The sequence below is a fragment of the Lotus japonicus genome, chromosome 6 (genome assembly GCF_012489685.1).
Source record: "Lotus japonicus ecotype B-129 chromosome 6, LjGifu_v1.2".
Lineage (NCBI taxonomy): Eukaryota > Viridiplantae > Streptophyta > Magnoliopsida > Fabales > Fabaceae > Lotus > Lotus japonicus.
In genome coordinates this window covers 23,734,321-23,748,011 of record NC_080046.1, presented here as the reverse complement: position 1 = coordinate 23,748,011, position 13,691 = coordinate 23,734,321, and the positions used below count along the sequence as shown (strand labels likewise).

Here is a 13,691-nt window from a genome sequence, read left to right as displayed (position 1 = left end):
GTCGGGTGCGTTTTGGATGGTATGATCTTTGTCTTAGTTTTCTCAGCCAGCCAACATGATATTTACTTAGTTGTGAAATTTTTATGGTGATTGAAATGTTATTGAGCATTGTGACCATTTGGGTCAGTTGAATGAGGAACCAACATTGTGTAAAAGTAAGTTTAGAAAAATAAATATTTGATTTCGCATACTAAAGTGAAATCATATTTATATAGAGATAAAATTACAAAATGAAAAATAAGATAAGAAATAAAATATAAAAGTGGAGTCTCTAAATGAGTAATCATAAACCAACCCCAACCATTAAGTAAATAAATGAAGACAAGTAAATAAGTTAAATCTCCACAAGACTCATTTTATATTTTATGCTTCTAAAACATTAGATGCAAAAAAATTAATCGTTTAATAGCGGGTTAGACGACGAGGCAAGTGAAAACAGGTTGAAGGGTCAAAAACCTCAACCTAGCCCATTTAGGTGGGTTATGAATGTTGACCTAACATGTCTGATAGTTGTTCCACCACTAAATGTGTACACACACAATGTATTGCTAGCATTTCTCAACATGCATATATAAATTTTGTGAGCAGATTTATGAAGTTGATCAGAGTAGCACAAGAAAGCGGGTTTGAATTGTGTCATCCAAAAACTTGGATTTTCAAACAATTAAGAGATTCGTCATCTTTGTTGAAATCGTTTGGTGCAGCGGAAATGTATAGCTAGGGAAGTAGACAATGAACATCATCATTTTTATCCTGGTTCACCCCCAAACGATAGGGCTACATCTAGTCTTTGGCATCACCAAGATTTCACTAAGCTCAAGTATCAAGGACTTCTCCTTACAAGTATTATTTGGAACCTACCTCTTTACACAAAACGAGTATTCTTTGAACCATGCCTCTCTAGGAAAAACGGGAATTCTTTGGACCCTGCCTCTCTAGGCAATACAAGTATTAGTAGAACTCTTCCTTACTAAGTATGATTAGGACTCCTCCTTACAACAAGTTTTATACAAGACTTCTCCCAAAACAATCTTTCTCAAGATTGCTATCTTCTACATAGATCTCTTCTACAAAGAGCGATTAATGTAGATCAATTGAGCTTATAAACTATAAATTATTTTGTGAGGTTTGACTCTAGGCACCTACTTTATGTTATATTACATGATAGATGTAGAGAGGATTTGACTCGTAAGGAAATATACTCTTCATGTTGAAGATGACGATGATATATGTTTGTTCAGTGAAGTGCATCATCAGGATCTCCCATGATGAGCCGCATGAGCTTGTGGGCTCGATCGCTTGTGAGCATCCAAGCTTGTTCTTAAAGTCTTCACTTCTTCCCTTTATACTTCTAAATCTTATGTGTGGTATATTATAGCCTTTGAGGCTTGTTGATCACAAATATTCTAGCCGTTGTATCAAACTGTACATTGTGTACTTGTGTCAGAGTGTAGTACTGTTTGATTGAGACCTATTGCCGAAAATATGCATTATGTCATGTAGCAGGTAGCATAAGCCTGAGCTTCTATTTGTTGGTGTACAAATATGACAATTTGAAAGTGACCCCACGTTCCTTTATCTTCATCATAGCATTGTGTCAAATCTTGAGATTTCATCTTTGAAACTTCTGCACAAAGCTTTCTTGGCTTCTTCTTCAACGGGAAGTGTACTTGAGTTGACTTTGTAGCTTTCTTTGAATGTAAGCTTCAATTTCTTCTTCATATTATCTTTCTGCTTCTGTCGTCTTCTTTCTGCTTCAGACCACCTTTCCCCATCATTCTTTTATTCTTCATACGATGATTCATGCTTCAGTCATTCTGCTTTCCTTCAGATGATCTATCCTTTTAGCTCATTCTTCATTCTTTCCTTCTGACATTGCAATCTTCATTTCATGAAAGACGTTGAATCTTTTAGAAGTTCTGCTTCCATCGTTCTTCTCTTCTTTAGACGATGCTTCTTCTTCAATCATTTTCCTCTCATGAGATATATCAATTAAGCACATGCTTCATTCCTTTCTTCAATTGGTCATACAGAATGTGACTGACAGCTTTTGACTGAATCTTCTTCTTCTTCAGAAATGGATTGTCTTACGTTGCTTGTATAAGATATAGGCGTAGACAATAAGCTTTGCCTCATTTCTTCATTTCTTGCATGAGAGAGAAAGAGGAAACTTTGATGTTGATATCCTATTACTTTTTTCTTTGGTCAACGTGCTTTGTAGAGAGTATCACGTGATTTCTCAGCACTTGACTTTCTCCTCAAGAATGTCAGAGATATTTCCATTTGAATATGACGCTCTTTTCTGTAGTGGATGTTTGAGTGTGGTCTTCTCAAACGATCTGACAGCTTTACTTGATCTTGCATGTGTAGTTCTGAAGCTTTGATTCTCGTTGTGTAGAGGAGCTTGATGTTTTGGTTTTTCCTTATGAAGATGATCTTAATGATTTGATTCTTCTTGTGACTTGATCTCTTCTTCTTCTTTCTTGCTTTGGATTGGATAGATGATCTAGCAGATATAAAGTTCCTTTGCTTAGCAGCTCTGGCGAATGTAGCATTCATTTGCTTGTCCTTGATGTCTTGATGCTTTGATTTTTCTTCTTCTTCTTCTTGTCGGTCCATTCAGCATATTCACCATTTCTCTGATTGTCCAATTTGTCTGGCAGCTTAAATCAATCTCTTCTATGTTGATGTTGTCTACTTGTCATCATCTTGCTCTGCTTCTTAGACGATAGAGCGTGAGGGTTATAAGTGTGATATCCTGAAATATAATTCACATGATATATTTAATCAGTTCACTTGTACTCTTGAAAATTGTTATCATTCAAAATGTGATAAACGATACATATAGCGTTTGAACTTAACAATTTATTCGATTTTACGAACCTTAGGCCATGGTTTTCTGCTTTCTTTTCTTACTAGCGTTTTTACACTTGTGTTGCACGGCGAGTTGATTTATCGTATACATACATCAGTGAGAACAACTGGTAGAACAGGAAATATGTTCCAAACATGTATATATCGTCAATAGTCTACAATAATCAATTTAAATAAAACAAGATATATAAACTTGCCAATGTCAACATTTGAACAGTAAAAAGACCAAGTTTTTAAAGAATGCATTACAAAAGCCAATAAAATAAGATAAATATAACAATTACAACAGTATGAACGCTTAATAAAACTTGTAATCGATGATGAATGATAATAACATCAAAATCCAACTTGAAGTTTACTATCTAAACATATTTTAGCAACAGAACCTACAAAGGAAAAAATATATATATTAGATTAATAATTAGTAAGCAACACAAAGATAAACTTGTTGTCACTTGAAAATGATAAACAAATCTTATAGCAACGCCAATAACACTTACAATTAGATGATCAGTAAACTGCCTAACATCTCTTTATGTTGTCACCAATTAACAGAAAAAAAAAATAAGTTTTTGTATTAAAAAAATATAAATCCAAAATAATTTTATGAAATAACAACACTTACATATCAAGTATTATCGAAGACTTCTTGATACACAAAGTTGTGTGTAATAAAGAATTTAAAAAATTGCCAATGCATGGAAGCATTAATTTTTTATTTAAAAAAATGTACTGAGTGCTAAATTACTTTTTTTTCAATAATTAAAACACTAAATAAACGAAAAATATGGAGGAAATTTTGGTATAATTATTCTCACCATTATTTAAGAATTTCGAAATTTGTTAATGTTTGGAAACATTAATTTTTTTAAAAAAATAGCATTGAGAGCTCCATAACTTTTTTTTAATAATTAAAAGAACAAATAAATAGAAATTATGTAGGAAAATTTGGTGCCACCATTCTCACCATTATTCAAGAATTTAAAAAATTGTCAATGAAAGCAATAATTTCTCAACCATAACATTCAAAAAAATTCTCAACCATAAATGTTCTTTTTTTTTACATAGTAAAAAGACTTGATAAAGAAAAATTATGAAGATAAAATTTGTATACTTATTCGCACCAATATTAATGAATTTCGAAAATAGTCAATTAATGCTTGCATTAATTTCTCGACCATAAATGCTCTCCTTTTTTCCGTAAATTAAAGACGTTATAAACGGCAATTATAGATGAAAATTTGGTAGTATAATTTTTCTAACCATTACTAAAGAATTTATGTCATTAATTTCAATTAATATAAGCATTAATTTCTCAACCATAAATGTTATTCTTCTTTTTTTCCATAATTTAAAGACTAAATATACGACATGAGTAAAATTTGGTATAATTATTTTCACTATTATTAAATAATTTCAAAATATATCAATTAATAATATCTTTAATTTAAGCATACATAAATATAGGAAAAACAAATTGAATAAGTAAAGAACACTATGTACCCATTTTGATCAAGTTCAATAGTTATCCTTTTTAGCCTGGTACCATATTTCTCAAATTTTCATTCACCACTTGCTCCACTAAGAATTACAATAACAACAACTCAAACAACAACACACAATTAAAAAATTAAAGAACTATATTTTCGTAATCCAAGAGCTAGAAAGGGGAATATACCTATAACGAAAGACACATCAGGGTCCTTACACATTATATCACACAGAGGCATGAAAGAGTAAGGGATTAAATTGATAAGCTTGTTAGAAAGCACACGTACAAAAGTATGGATATCAAAGTTGATCTTGAATGGATGAGAGGTTGGGCGGAAATCACGGCCGTTTTCACCAACACCAAATAATGAAATATGATATACGCGTCCTTTAGTTAGCAAAGACTGGAATCGGTAAATACGAGTCTTTCTAATTGAAGCATGGATCTTACAACCCTGTAATTAGATCAGTAAAGAGCATCAGAGACAACTAAATCGGTAACAACACGAAATTAGGAATTGGTTGGTTAGGGGAAAAAGGCTATATCTTGTCATCCTTAAGAACCATGTCCATCGAAGAGGGAAGCTTGGAACCACATAAGTTAGGACTTAGCCATAAACGAATCACTTTGACAACAATGGTACATGTCAACTTAGAGGGATCTATCGTTGCGAGATTGTCAATTTTGCCATCCATCACAAGAACGGTTATTTCAAAGCTCGTAAACAAAGATTAAGGGATGGAACGATGAAGGTAAACAATCACAGAAGGAGAGTTTATATAGATGAAGGCAATTAGGGTTCCTACTTTTTGCAAGTGAAAAAGGAAGGAGAAAAGTCAGCATCTGTTTAAATGTGCAACATTTGATTTAGGATGAAAATAATTAAAATATAAATTAAGCATCAATTATGAGAAAAAAAAGGATAGTTATTGATGCAATTATAGAATGAAACTGTAAAAAATTATTGCTTCCATTCATTGATTCCAAATTCAAAATTATTTAATAATTGTGGGAATGGTGACACCAAATTTTCGTTCATAATTGTTGTTTATTTAGAATTTAAATTATGGAAAAAATTATGAATCTTTCAGTATGAATATCTTTTATAAAAAAATTAAAGATTCCATGAATTGATATATTTCGGAATTCTTTAATAATAGTGAGAATAATTTTTTTTTTAGAAAAACTAAATATATATATTAATAAGAGGGACTAAAGCCTCCAATATCTAGTACCAGAGATAGAAAATGCAAAAAGAGCAGAAAGAAAAAACAACAATACACAGTAAGATAAATAAAAACCATAACAATCAAAACTAAATTAAGCTAGTACAAGAACACGCAGCTTGACAGCAAGGGAAAAGGAATACAAGATAGCATCCGACTCTGTCACAGTAACCCGACACACACAACTTCAATACCAATGGAGCTAAATTCACCAATTCAAGCCAGTCCACAACCTTGCAACTTATCTCTGCGAACCAGAACTGCACCAGCAGAGGAGGCAAGCAAAACCGAGAACAACACCTCATCACAAAGGTTAAATTCCAAGCATTACAGATCTCTATTTGAGTCCATCTCTAATTCAAAAACCACTTGAAAGCTTCCTGGAGCCACTCCAAGATCTTTGCAGCCAAAGTGCTAGCCTACTGCAGCTCTAAAAACCAACAGCACCCCGCTAGAAGCTCAAAGGGATAATTATACAAAATATTCCTCCAAAATAGAAATTAAGAGCAATTATGGAGAAAACAAGGAGATAGTTATTGTCATTAACAAAAGTAACAAATTATGATTGATTCAAAATTCGAATTCGTGATGGTTTTGTCTTATATTTCCTTTAAAAAAAGTCAGCATCTATTTAAATGTGTAACATTTGATTTAGGAAGAAATCATAAGGGTAGTTAGTTGTAATAGGCGGTTTTAAAAAAACATAGGAAAAAAAATTAACATGTTTAAAAAAGTTAAACAGTTATTATGGGCGGTTTAAAAAATTTAAATAGTTATTATGGGCGGTTTTTTTTATAAAATTAAACAGCCATGATGTGAGGTTTTAAGGAAATATTAAATAGCTAGAGAATGGTGTGCTCGCCGCTACTACGGGAATCACTTTTGCTTTCTTTTCCTCTGGCTACTAAGATGCTTCAGTTCGCCAAGTTGTCTCTTGCCTGCCCATGGATTCAGCAGTAGTTCGAAAGGTTGACCTATTCGGGAATCTCCGGATCTATGCTTATTTTCAACTCCCCAAGAGAATGACATGTCTTTGAATAGCTCAGATTGAAGGAGGCGTTGACACGTAAGAGAGAATGAGTGGGGGCGCCACATCATCCAATTAAGACTCATAGTGATCCTCTTTTTTTTTGGTACAAAGCTGCTTAAAGAAACGAAAGAACAGACTAACGCCTCAAGAAGTGAGTGTCACGGTAGTCTTCCAACAACATAGGGATGGCAGCCAACAGGGGATTCTCCAAGACGCTAAGGCGGCTGTCACCAGTAGCTCCCTGCTTCTCAAGCAAATCAACTACATCATTCCCCTCCCGAAGAATATGCTCAAAACGGACATGCCAAACTCTACCAAGAAGCTCTCGGAGCATATCAAACACTGCTGCATAAGCATGATAACACCTACAACCGTGCTGGAGAAGGGTGATAGCCAACTGAGAATCCGAGAGAACAATCACCTGCCGCATACCACGCTCCCAACAGAGACGCAACCCAAAGAGGATAGCAAGAAGCTCAGCCTTGAGAATTTCAGAGACACCAACGAAGGCGGAAAAACCAAACAGCCATGTTCCAGTAGCGTCTCGCACCATGCCACCCGCTCCTGACCGCTCTGGGTTACCAAGGGAAGATCCATCAGTATTCAAAGCCACCCAACCATCTGGCGGCGCACGCCACTTGACCCAGCGAGGCTCACAGTGAGGGGGCATCACTACCAAGCTCTTGCGCAACACACGGTCTATCGCAGCAGCGTGGTGGAGAACTAGCTGCCAAGGCTCAAGGATGTTCTCAAAAACAAACTTGCATCGTCTTCTCCAAATGAACCACGCATGAAGCAATAAAGATGCAGCGGAAGCTCGCGGAACCGAGGCCACCCAATCCGCCATCTACCCGCAGAATAGAAATCAGAAGCTAAAGACATGGCCAAATTACTCCACACCCATATATTGATAAATATTATATATATAGATTGTAAAAAGAAAGCAGTATCTTAACTGCTTAATGATCGGTCTAATTTTAAAATGGTACCAAAGAAATTGTCATTTTAAAAATGTTATGGTCTGACTTGGTTTTTACTTTTTATCTATTAAATAAAAAAAATGTACAAAGCGCGCCGTTTTGTTCAGTTAATTAGAGCATCTCCAATGGAGTCCTTATTTTGGGACCTTAAAATAAGATTCGGATCTTATTAGATCTCACCATTAGAGATATCCTACATGGCATGAGATCTTAGCAAAAGCTAAGATCCGTGCCTTAGCTCGGGTACTCTCAAATGTGAGATCTTAAATAAAATAATATTTTTTCTCTCTCCTTCAATACCATAACCAAAGTAAAAATTAGGGAGAGAAATAAATATATTGGGTATTGTGGGTCCAGTCAAAAAGTAAAATAAGATCCCAACCACTAGAGTGAAATGTGTATGAAGACCTTATGAGTGTCTTAAATCCTATGTGGCAATTTGGGCCCACAAAAATTGAGTTAAGTCCCAAAATAAGTTCCTACCATTGGAGATGCTCTTAGTCAGTAGTACCGTTACCCTAGTTCAGACACTTGCTTGGGTCCCCTATCCGCCAATTTCTTACGAATTTCAACCTAAATTGGAATCTAGGTTTCCTACTTTTTCGGGCCTCAGGCTGCTCGCCTCCGCCGTTTGCCTGTGAAACCGCCGCTCCGGCCACCGCGCGCGACGTTTCTGTCCTGTCAGTGTCTTGTTCAGGTAAACCGTGACGCTGTGAAACCCATGTTGTAATCGTCGAACTAACCTTTTTCTATGTTGTATTAGCACCAATTGCCTTTAATACCACTTTTTCTATGTTGTTTTAATCCTCCTGTGCTATAATTTAACTAAAGCAGAGAGATAGGTATGTGATTTTAGAAATGATTTTTGGTTTTGAATTAGAATCCAGCATGACTCTCAAATGCAATCATTTGCTTCCTATGTTTAACTGTTATATTTTTGTTTAATAATTTTAAGTTAAGTGTATGGTAGCTTGCATTGCATTATTAGCCTGCAATCACAAAACTTATGTTCTGTCCTTGCACTTATTTTTTTCTACTCAGGTTTTAGGTTGATGGGATGGGTTTGCTGTAAATTGTTTTGCGGGTATTTATTGAATGGCACGTGATTTTGCTTCATGTTCCTCGCTGACTTGTTTTATGTGTGTGATTAAGGTCCTCTCTTTAGTTGGAACTTTGGAACCAATGTGGGTTAGTATTAGAACCTGCTAAAATATTGGCTTCTGTTTCCGAAACACTAAAGTTTTGGGTCTGCTTTGTTTTGAGAAAAAAAAATGCATCCTTGACTATTTAATTGGGTGAGAATAATCAAATTGTGTAAAACTATTTAAGTTCATCCTCCTCTTGACTGTTTTTCAGTGGACTGTTTCTCAAAACGGTTGTCTCTTGCTAGTTGGTACGGTGACAAGTAATGTGATTTGAGTTCATCCTCCTCTTGAGTTCACTTAAGTTTCTACTCTATACATACTTGGTGATGTTCAACTGAGATTGTTTTTTTTGCTGTTCCGTTTGTTTTCATCCGGTTCCTTCTTTTCACTCAGAATTGTAGATTTCATCTGTGTTTTTATAAATGTAAATTCCTGGCACTTTTTTCCTTGAATGCTTCTTTGGATCTTTTTTAATATAAAAAAATAGCGGGGAATTAGGCTTTTTTTTGCTGTCTGTTAAGATGAGATTTGTGGAGTTTTAATGTTTTATTTAGTTTCGATAATGGGTGTCAACTGGGTGATGATGGGGTTTATTCAAATGGCGTTTTAGGATTACTCTGTTTGGTAGGGGAAACTAGTGTTGATTTTACTGTGTTTATGAACTTATAGCTTAATGGAATTGGTGATACCATATGATATCCATTACAATTGATGTCAGCTCTTTGGAATTTGGATAATTCTTGTTTGGATTAACTGTAAAGAAATGTAATTTTCTCTGTTTAATATCTTCTAGAATTAGCACCAGGGTTTTTTGTATAAACCTTTTGTTTTTGTGCTGATAATTGCAGCTGTAGGGTTAATTACAATAAAACTTCACTGTGAAAACCTGCAATACTATGGAGCCTGAAGCTGACTATAAAGATAGCTCTCTTGTTCTGATTAAGCAAGGAGCTGAAGCTGTAAGTATCAACCTCTCCCTGGATTTGTAGAAGCAATTAGCACCTACACTTATATGTAAAAACTCAATCTTTTCTTTTTTTTACTGGTGCACCCACCTTGTAAGTGCAATCATTCCTCGTTTTCTATAAGCAATTGATTTCTACACATTGGATATGGTTCAAACATAAGTTTGGGAAATTTTCCATTCACCAAAGTCAAGTAGTTATAAAGTAGAAAGATTATTTGGGTGGAGTTTTCCTTTCACCAAAATTTAAGTTTGTGGTGACGCTAGTTAGTTGATTTAATTTTGAGAGAAGTGAAAGTTGTTTTACTTTTTCACTAAGAATAATTCATTTTAGGTGTGGAATCCACACAATATATTTATATTTACACTTCAAAAGTACTTCTATCTTTCCATCCAAAACTTACTTTTTTAATATCAATTCTAAGGACTGATCGATTCTCCCAAAATTAATTTTTGCTAAACAAATTTTCCAAAAAGTATTTCTACAATTCTATTATACTCTGAAACAAACGTTTCTTTGTCTTTTCTTGTTTTGCATACTTCTATATTGGACCTGCAATAGATGCAAATTCATATGGCTTTTTTATGTTCTTTTTCAGAGGGTTTTTGAGTCTTCTTTTGTGGGAAGGAGGTCTGTTATCAAGGAACGTTTCTCAAAGAAATACAGACATCCAATTTTGGATTCTAAGTTGACACTCAAGCGCTTAAATGCGGTCAGAGTTAGATAAAATTGCATTAATTTTAGTTCTGATGAAGTTCTTTATATTTGTCCGTGTCCAGTGCATGTCTTGAATACTTTGTTCCATTAATTAATTGTTGGAGCAGGAGGCTAGGTGCATGACCAAAGCAAGGCGCCTTGGGGTTCGTACTCCCGTGCTTTATGCTGTGGATCCTGTTGTGCACACATTAACATTTGAATATGTTGACGGCCCTTCAGTCAAAGATGTGTTTCTTGAATTTGGGTCTCTTGGTGTCAACGAAGAACGTATGGGCAACATTGCGTCCCAAATTGGTGATGCAATTGGAAAGTTGCATGATGGAGGTCTTGTTCATGATGATTTAACTACATCAAACATGTTATTGAAGAATGATACCAATCAGTTGGTGAGTTCATTCATATCTTCATAGCTCCAGATATCCAGTAATATCCATTACACTTACTCAGGTTATGCAATATGAGAAGTATAATCAACTTGTGTTACAAAAGTTGAGTGTATTTTATCTAGGTTCTTATTGACTTTGGTTTGAGCTTCACTTCAACTCTACCGGAAGATAAGGCTGTTGATTTGTATGTCCTGGAAAGAGCTATTCTTTCAATGCATTCTTCATGTGGCAATGTGGTAAGCCAACTTCTCATTTTCCCCTTAGTCCTAACTGTTATGCTGTAAAATTTAAGGAGATGAAAACATGAATATGCTTGGCTTGCATGTATTGAGAATTTGAATTGGAATGCATTCCATATGAGGTGAGCTCTTTATCTCACAAATAAACTTATCCTTGACCAACAATTATGCTTTCATTTGTACCAAGTGAACTTACTTGCCTTTTGGTCTAACAAGGTTGAGACTAACTTAACAAGCCCCAAAGGTTTGTTCTGCTATGATATGGTTTCTGCATGGACACACGGAAGTTATGAACAAGTTATCAATTATCAATTGACTTACATGTTTTAATATCATAATTTGGTCTGGACAGATGGATCAGATACTTGCAGCATACCGCAAGTCATCAAAGCAGTGGTCATCCACATTGAACAAGCTGGCGCAAGGTGCTGCTTTACTCTTGTTTAAAATTAAGACATTTTCTTCAAGAACTAGTGCTTACTTGCTTGCCTTTTCTAACTTGTAGTGCGACAAAGAGGACGAAAGAGGACCATGGTTGGGTGATTCTTTCTCAAACTTCATTTCCATATTTGAGTAAACATGAGGATGACAATCAGTGAATGTTAGTAATGTAATCTATGTTTAACTTCTCTGTTTTTGCATATTTGTAATATGCACATCTATTACAGTTCTGGAGAAATGCAGCGACATTTGAACTTCTTATTGGCGTCTATTTTGACTTTTCTATCTGTGCAACTCCTAATAAGAATGGGTTAAATTTGTTGCTGGTTATCGTAAAATAGGCGAGTTTTAATTTTAGTCCCTAAGGAGTACGAAAAATATAACATTCCTCCGACGAGTTTCTTCATGTGGGAATGTAGTAAGCCAACTTCCCATTTTCTCCTTTCCTAACTTTTTATTGGTCAAGGATGCAAATGTCATTGATTGGCAGAACACTGCCATCAGAAAACAAAGAACATGTTGCTCGTGAAAGAACCCTGCAATCTAGACTAGATTCTCACTCAGCGAAAGAAGTAAAATATATCCTGACACCCTTTGAGGTGCATCAAGAAGATGAAAACACAAGTATACTCGTTGTCTTTTTTTTTTTGAAATTATACTCGTTGTTTTCCTTACACGTATACATATACTTATCATAAATTTAACCCATTAACTTTTGTTATAAGGGTTATCCTTTTACTTTATTTTCTTAAAATACAAATCCCTCTACCAAAATCTTAAAATGCAAATTACTAAAAGGCCCTTTTAATTTATTTCAAGCCAGGTAGGACCCTTACGGATGATAAAACACTCTATTAATTATTTAAGGTTGCATTCACAGAGACTCAAACTCGAGACATCTGCTTAAGCTAGAACAACTCAGTACAAGTTGACCTACGTTTTCTGCTTGGTGGCGCGTAAAATGCATCTTGAGTGAGAGGCACTTGCTAATGTTAATTATCCAATAATGAGAGCCATATTGACACACTAATCTCCATTTCTTTGCCACTTTACCTTTACAAATAACATCTTTAAAGACAAATTTGTCTGACAAAAAAGATAGATTTGTTCAATCTGGAAATCATAATGCCAACACTATTTACTGAGCAAGATATTGGATACTAGTAATGTGATGTTATATTTGACCATCAATGATAGGGACAATAATTTTTTTTTAAATCGACAAAAAAAGTTATTAAATTTGTATGACTCATAATTCCAAAAATACAAAGTATAAATTAATATAACTAATCTTTACACTGTAGATTTCGAGGTTAAAATGACCAAAATTAGTTACAAATTAATAGTTTAATAAACCTTAATCGAAACAATTTGCAAGGTTATTGCCTATATATACAGTACATGAAATGCAAGTGTCAATTCAACATCAAAATTTCCTACATTTCTGTGTGTGAAACTGAAACCTGCACCACAATTGCTTTATTTAGTGCGATCCAGGAATTATCATCTCATATTCACGTGTCCTCCTTCATGTCCATTTACCTTTAGAATTTCTCATCTTAAAAAATACATCATCTACTAGTGCTGCTATCCTGAAGCGTCCCCAGCATTGACTCTTTGTTTCTGAAACTTATCCAACATGTATGTACGTGTCTAGTTAACAATTGATAATGTATGTTCAATGGTCTAATAATTTCATACTTGTTTTACTCAATTGACAATGTAGCTTGCAAGCCACATGCTACCCTGAAGATTTAATTTTATTGGTAAGTTCCACATAATCTTCCATAGCTTTATCCCATTCCCACCAAATTCTTATGAAGTTGTATGTATCAAAAGAGCACTAAAGTTAGTAGCTTGATAAAACGCGTTACTCAATTCCATTTTTCTGTCAGTGTCAACTTCTTCAATCTATTCCACTTCCTATGTTGGGATTGTAATGATTCCAATTTCACAATGGATGGATAAGGCTAAATTGTTGAGGTTGCCTGTAATAATGGAACAAGTCGACATAATATGGTAAATGAAGAAAGTGATCAAAATAGCTTTTCAAGAAGTCTTGCACAGCATATTTGTGGTTGTTTGGGTCGATCCTTAAGACTTAAGGCCCAACAATGTCGTAGATGACCCAAGGATTAGCTCTTAAGCATACACCATAAGAGTGACCTGCATTACGTGGTTCAGGAACAGACCACC

General features: G+C 34.8%; 1 protein-coding gene across 1 annotated transcript; it reads left to right on the top strand.

Moving 5' to 3' along the window:
• The first annotated feature begins 9,589 nt into the window (after positions 1-9,589).
• On the top strand, positions 9,590-11,753 carry LOC130723507 (uncharacterized). The gene is made up of 6 exons (XM_057574580.1): positions 9,590-9,706; positions 10,311-10,424; positions 10,537-10,815; positions 10,938-11,051; positions 11,407-11,479; positions 11,560-11,753. The coding sequence occupies exons 1-6, from the start codon at positions 9,644-9,646 to the stop codon at positions 11,595-11,597; spliced, it is 681 nt and encodes a 226-aa protein (XP_057430563.1). The 5' UTR covers positions 9,590-9,643; the 3' UTR covers positions 11,598-11,753.
• The last annotated feature ends 1,938 nt before the right edge of the window (positions 11,754-13,691 follow it).

Bases quoted from the DNA above. Each gene is read 5' to 3' on its own strand.
- LOC130723507 (XM_057574580.1), top strand. From the start codon at position 9,644: ATGGAGCCTGAAGCTGACTATAAAGATAGCTCTCTTGTTCTGATTAAG. The intron at 10,816-10,937 runs GTGAGTTCATTC...TATTTTATCTAG, and splicing joins AGAATGATACCAATCAGTTG to GTTCTTATTGACTTTGGTTT. The intron at 11,052-11,406 runs GTAAGCCAACTT...TGGTCTGGACAG, and splicing joins ATTCTTCATGTGGCAATGTG to ATGGATCAGATACTTGCAGC.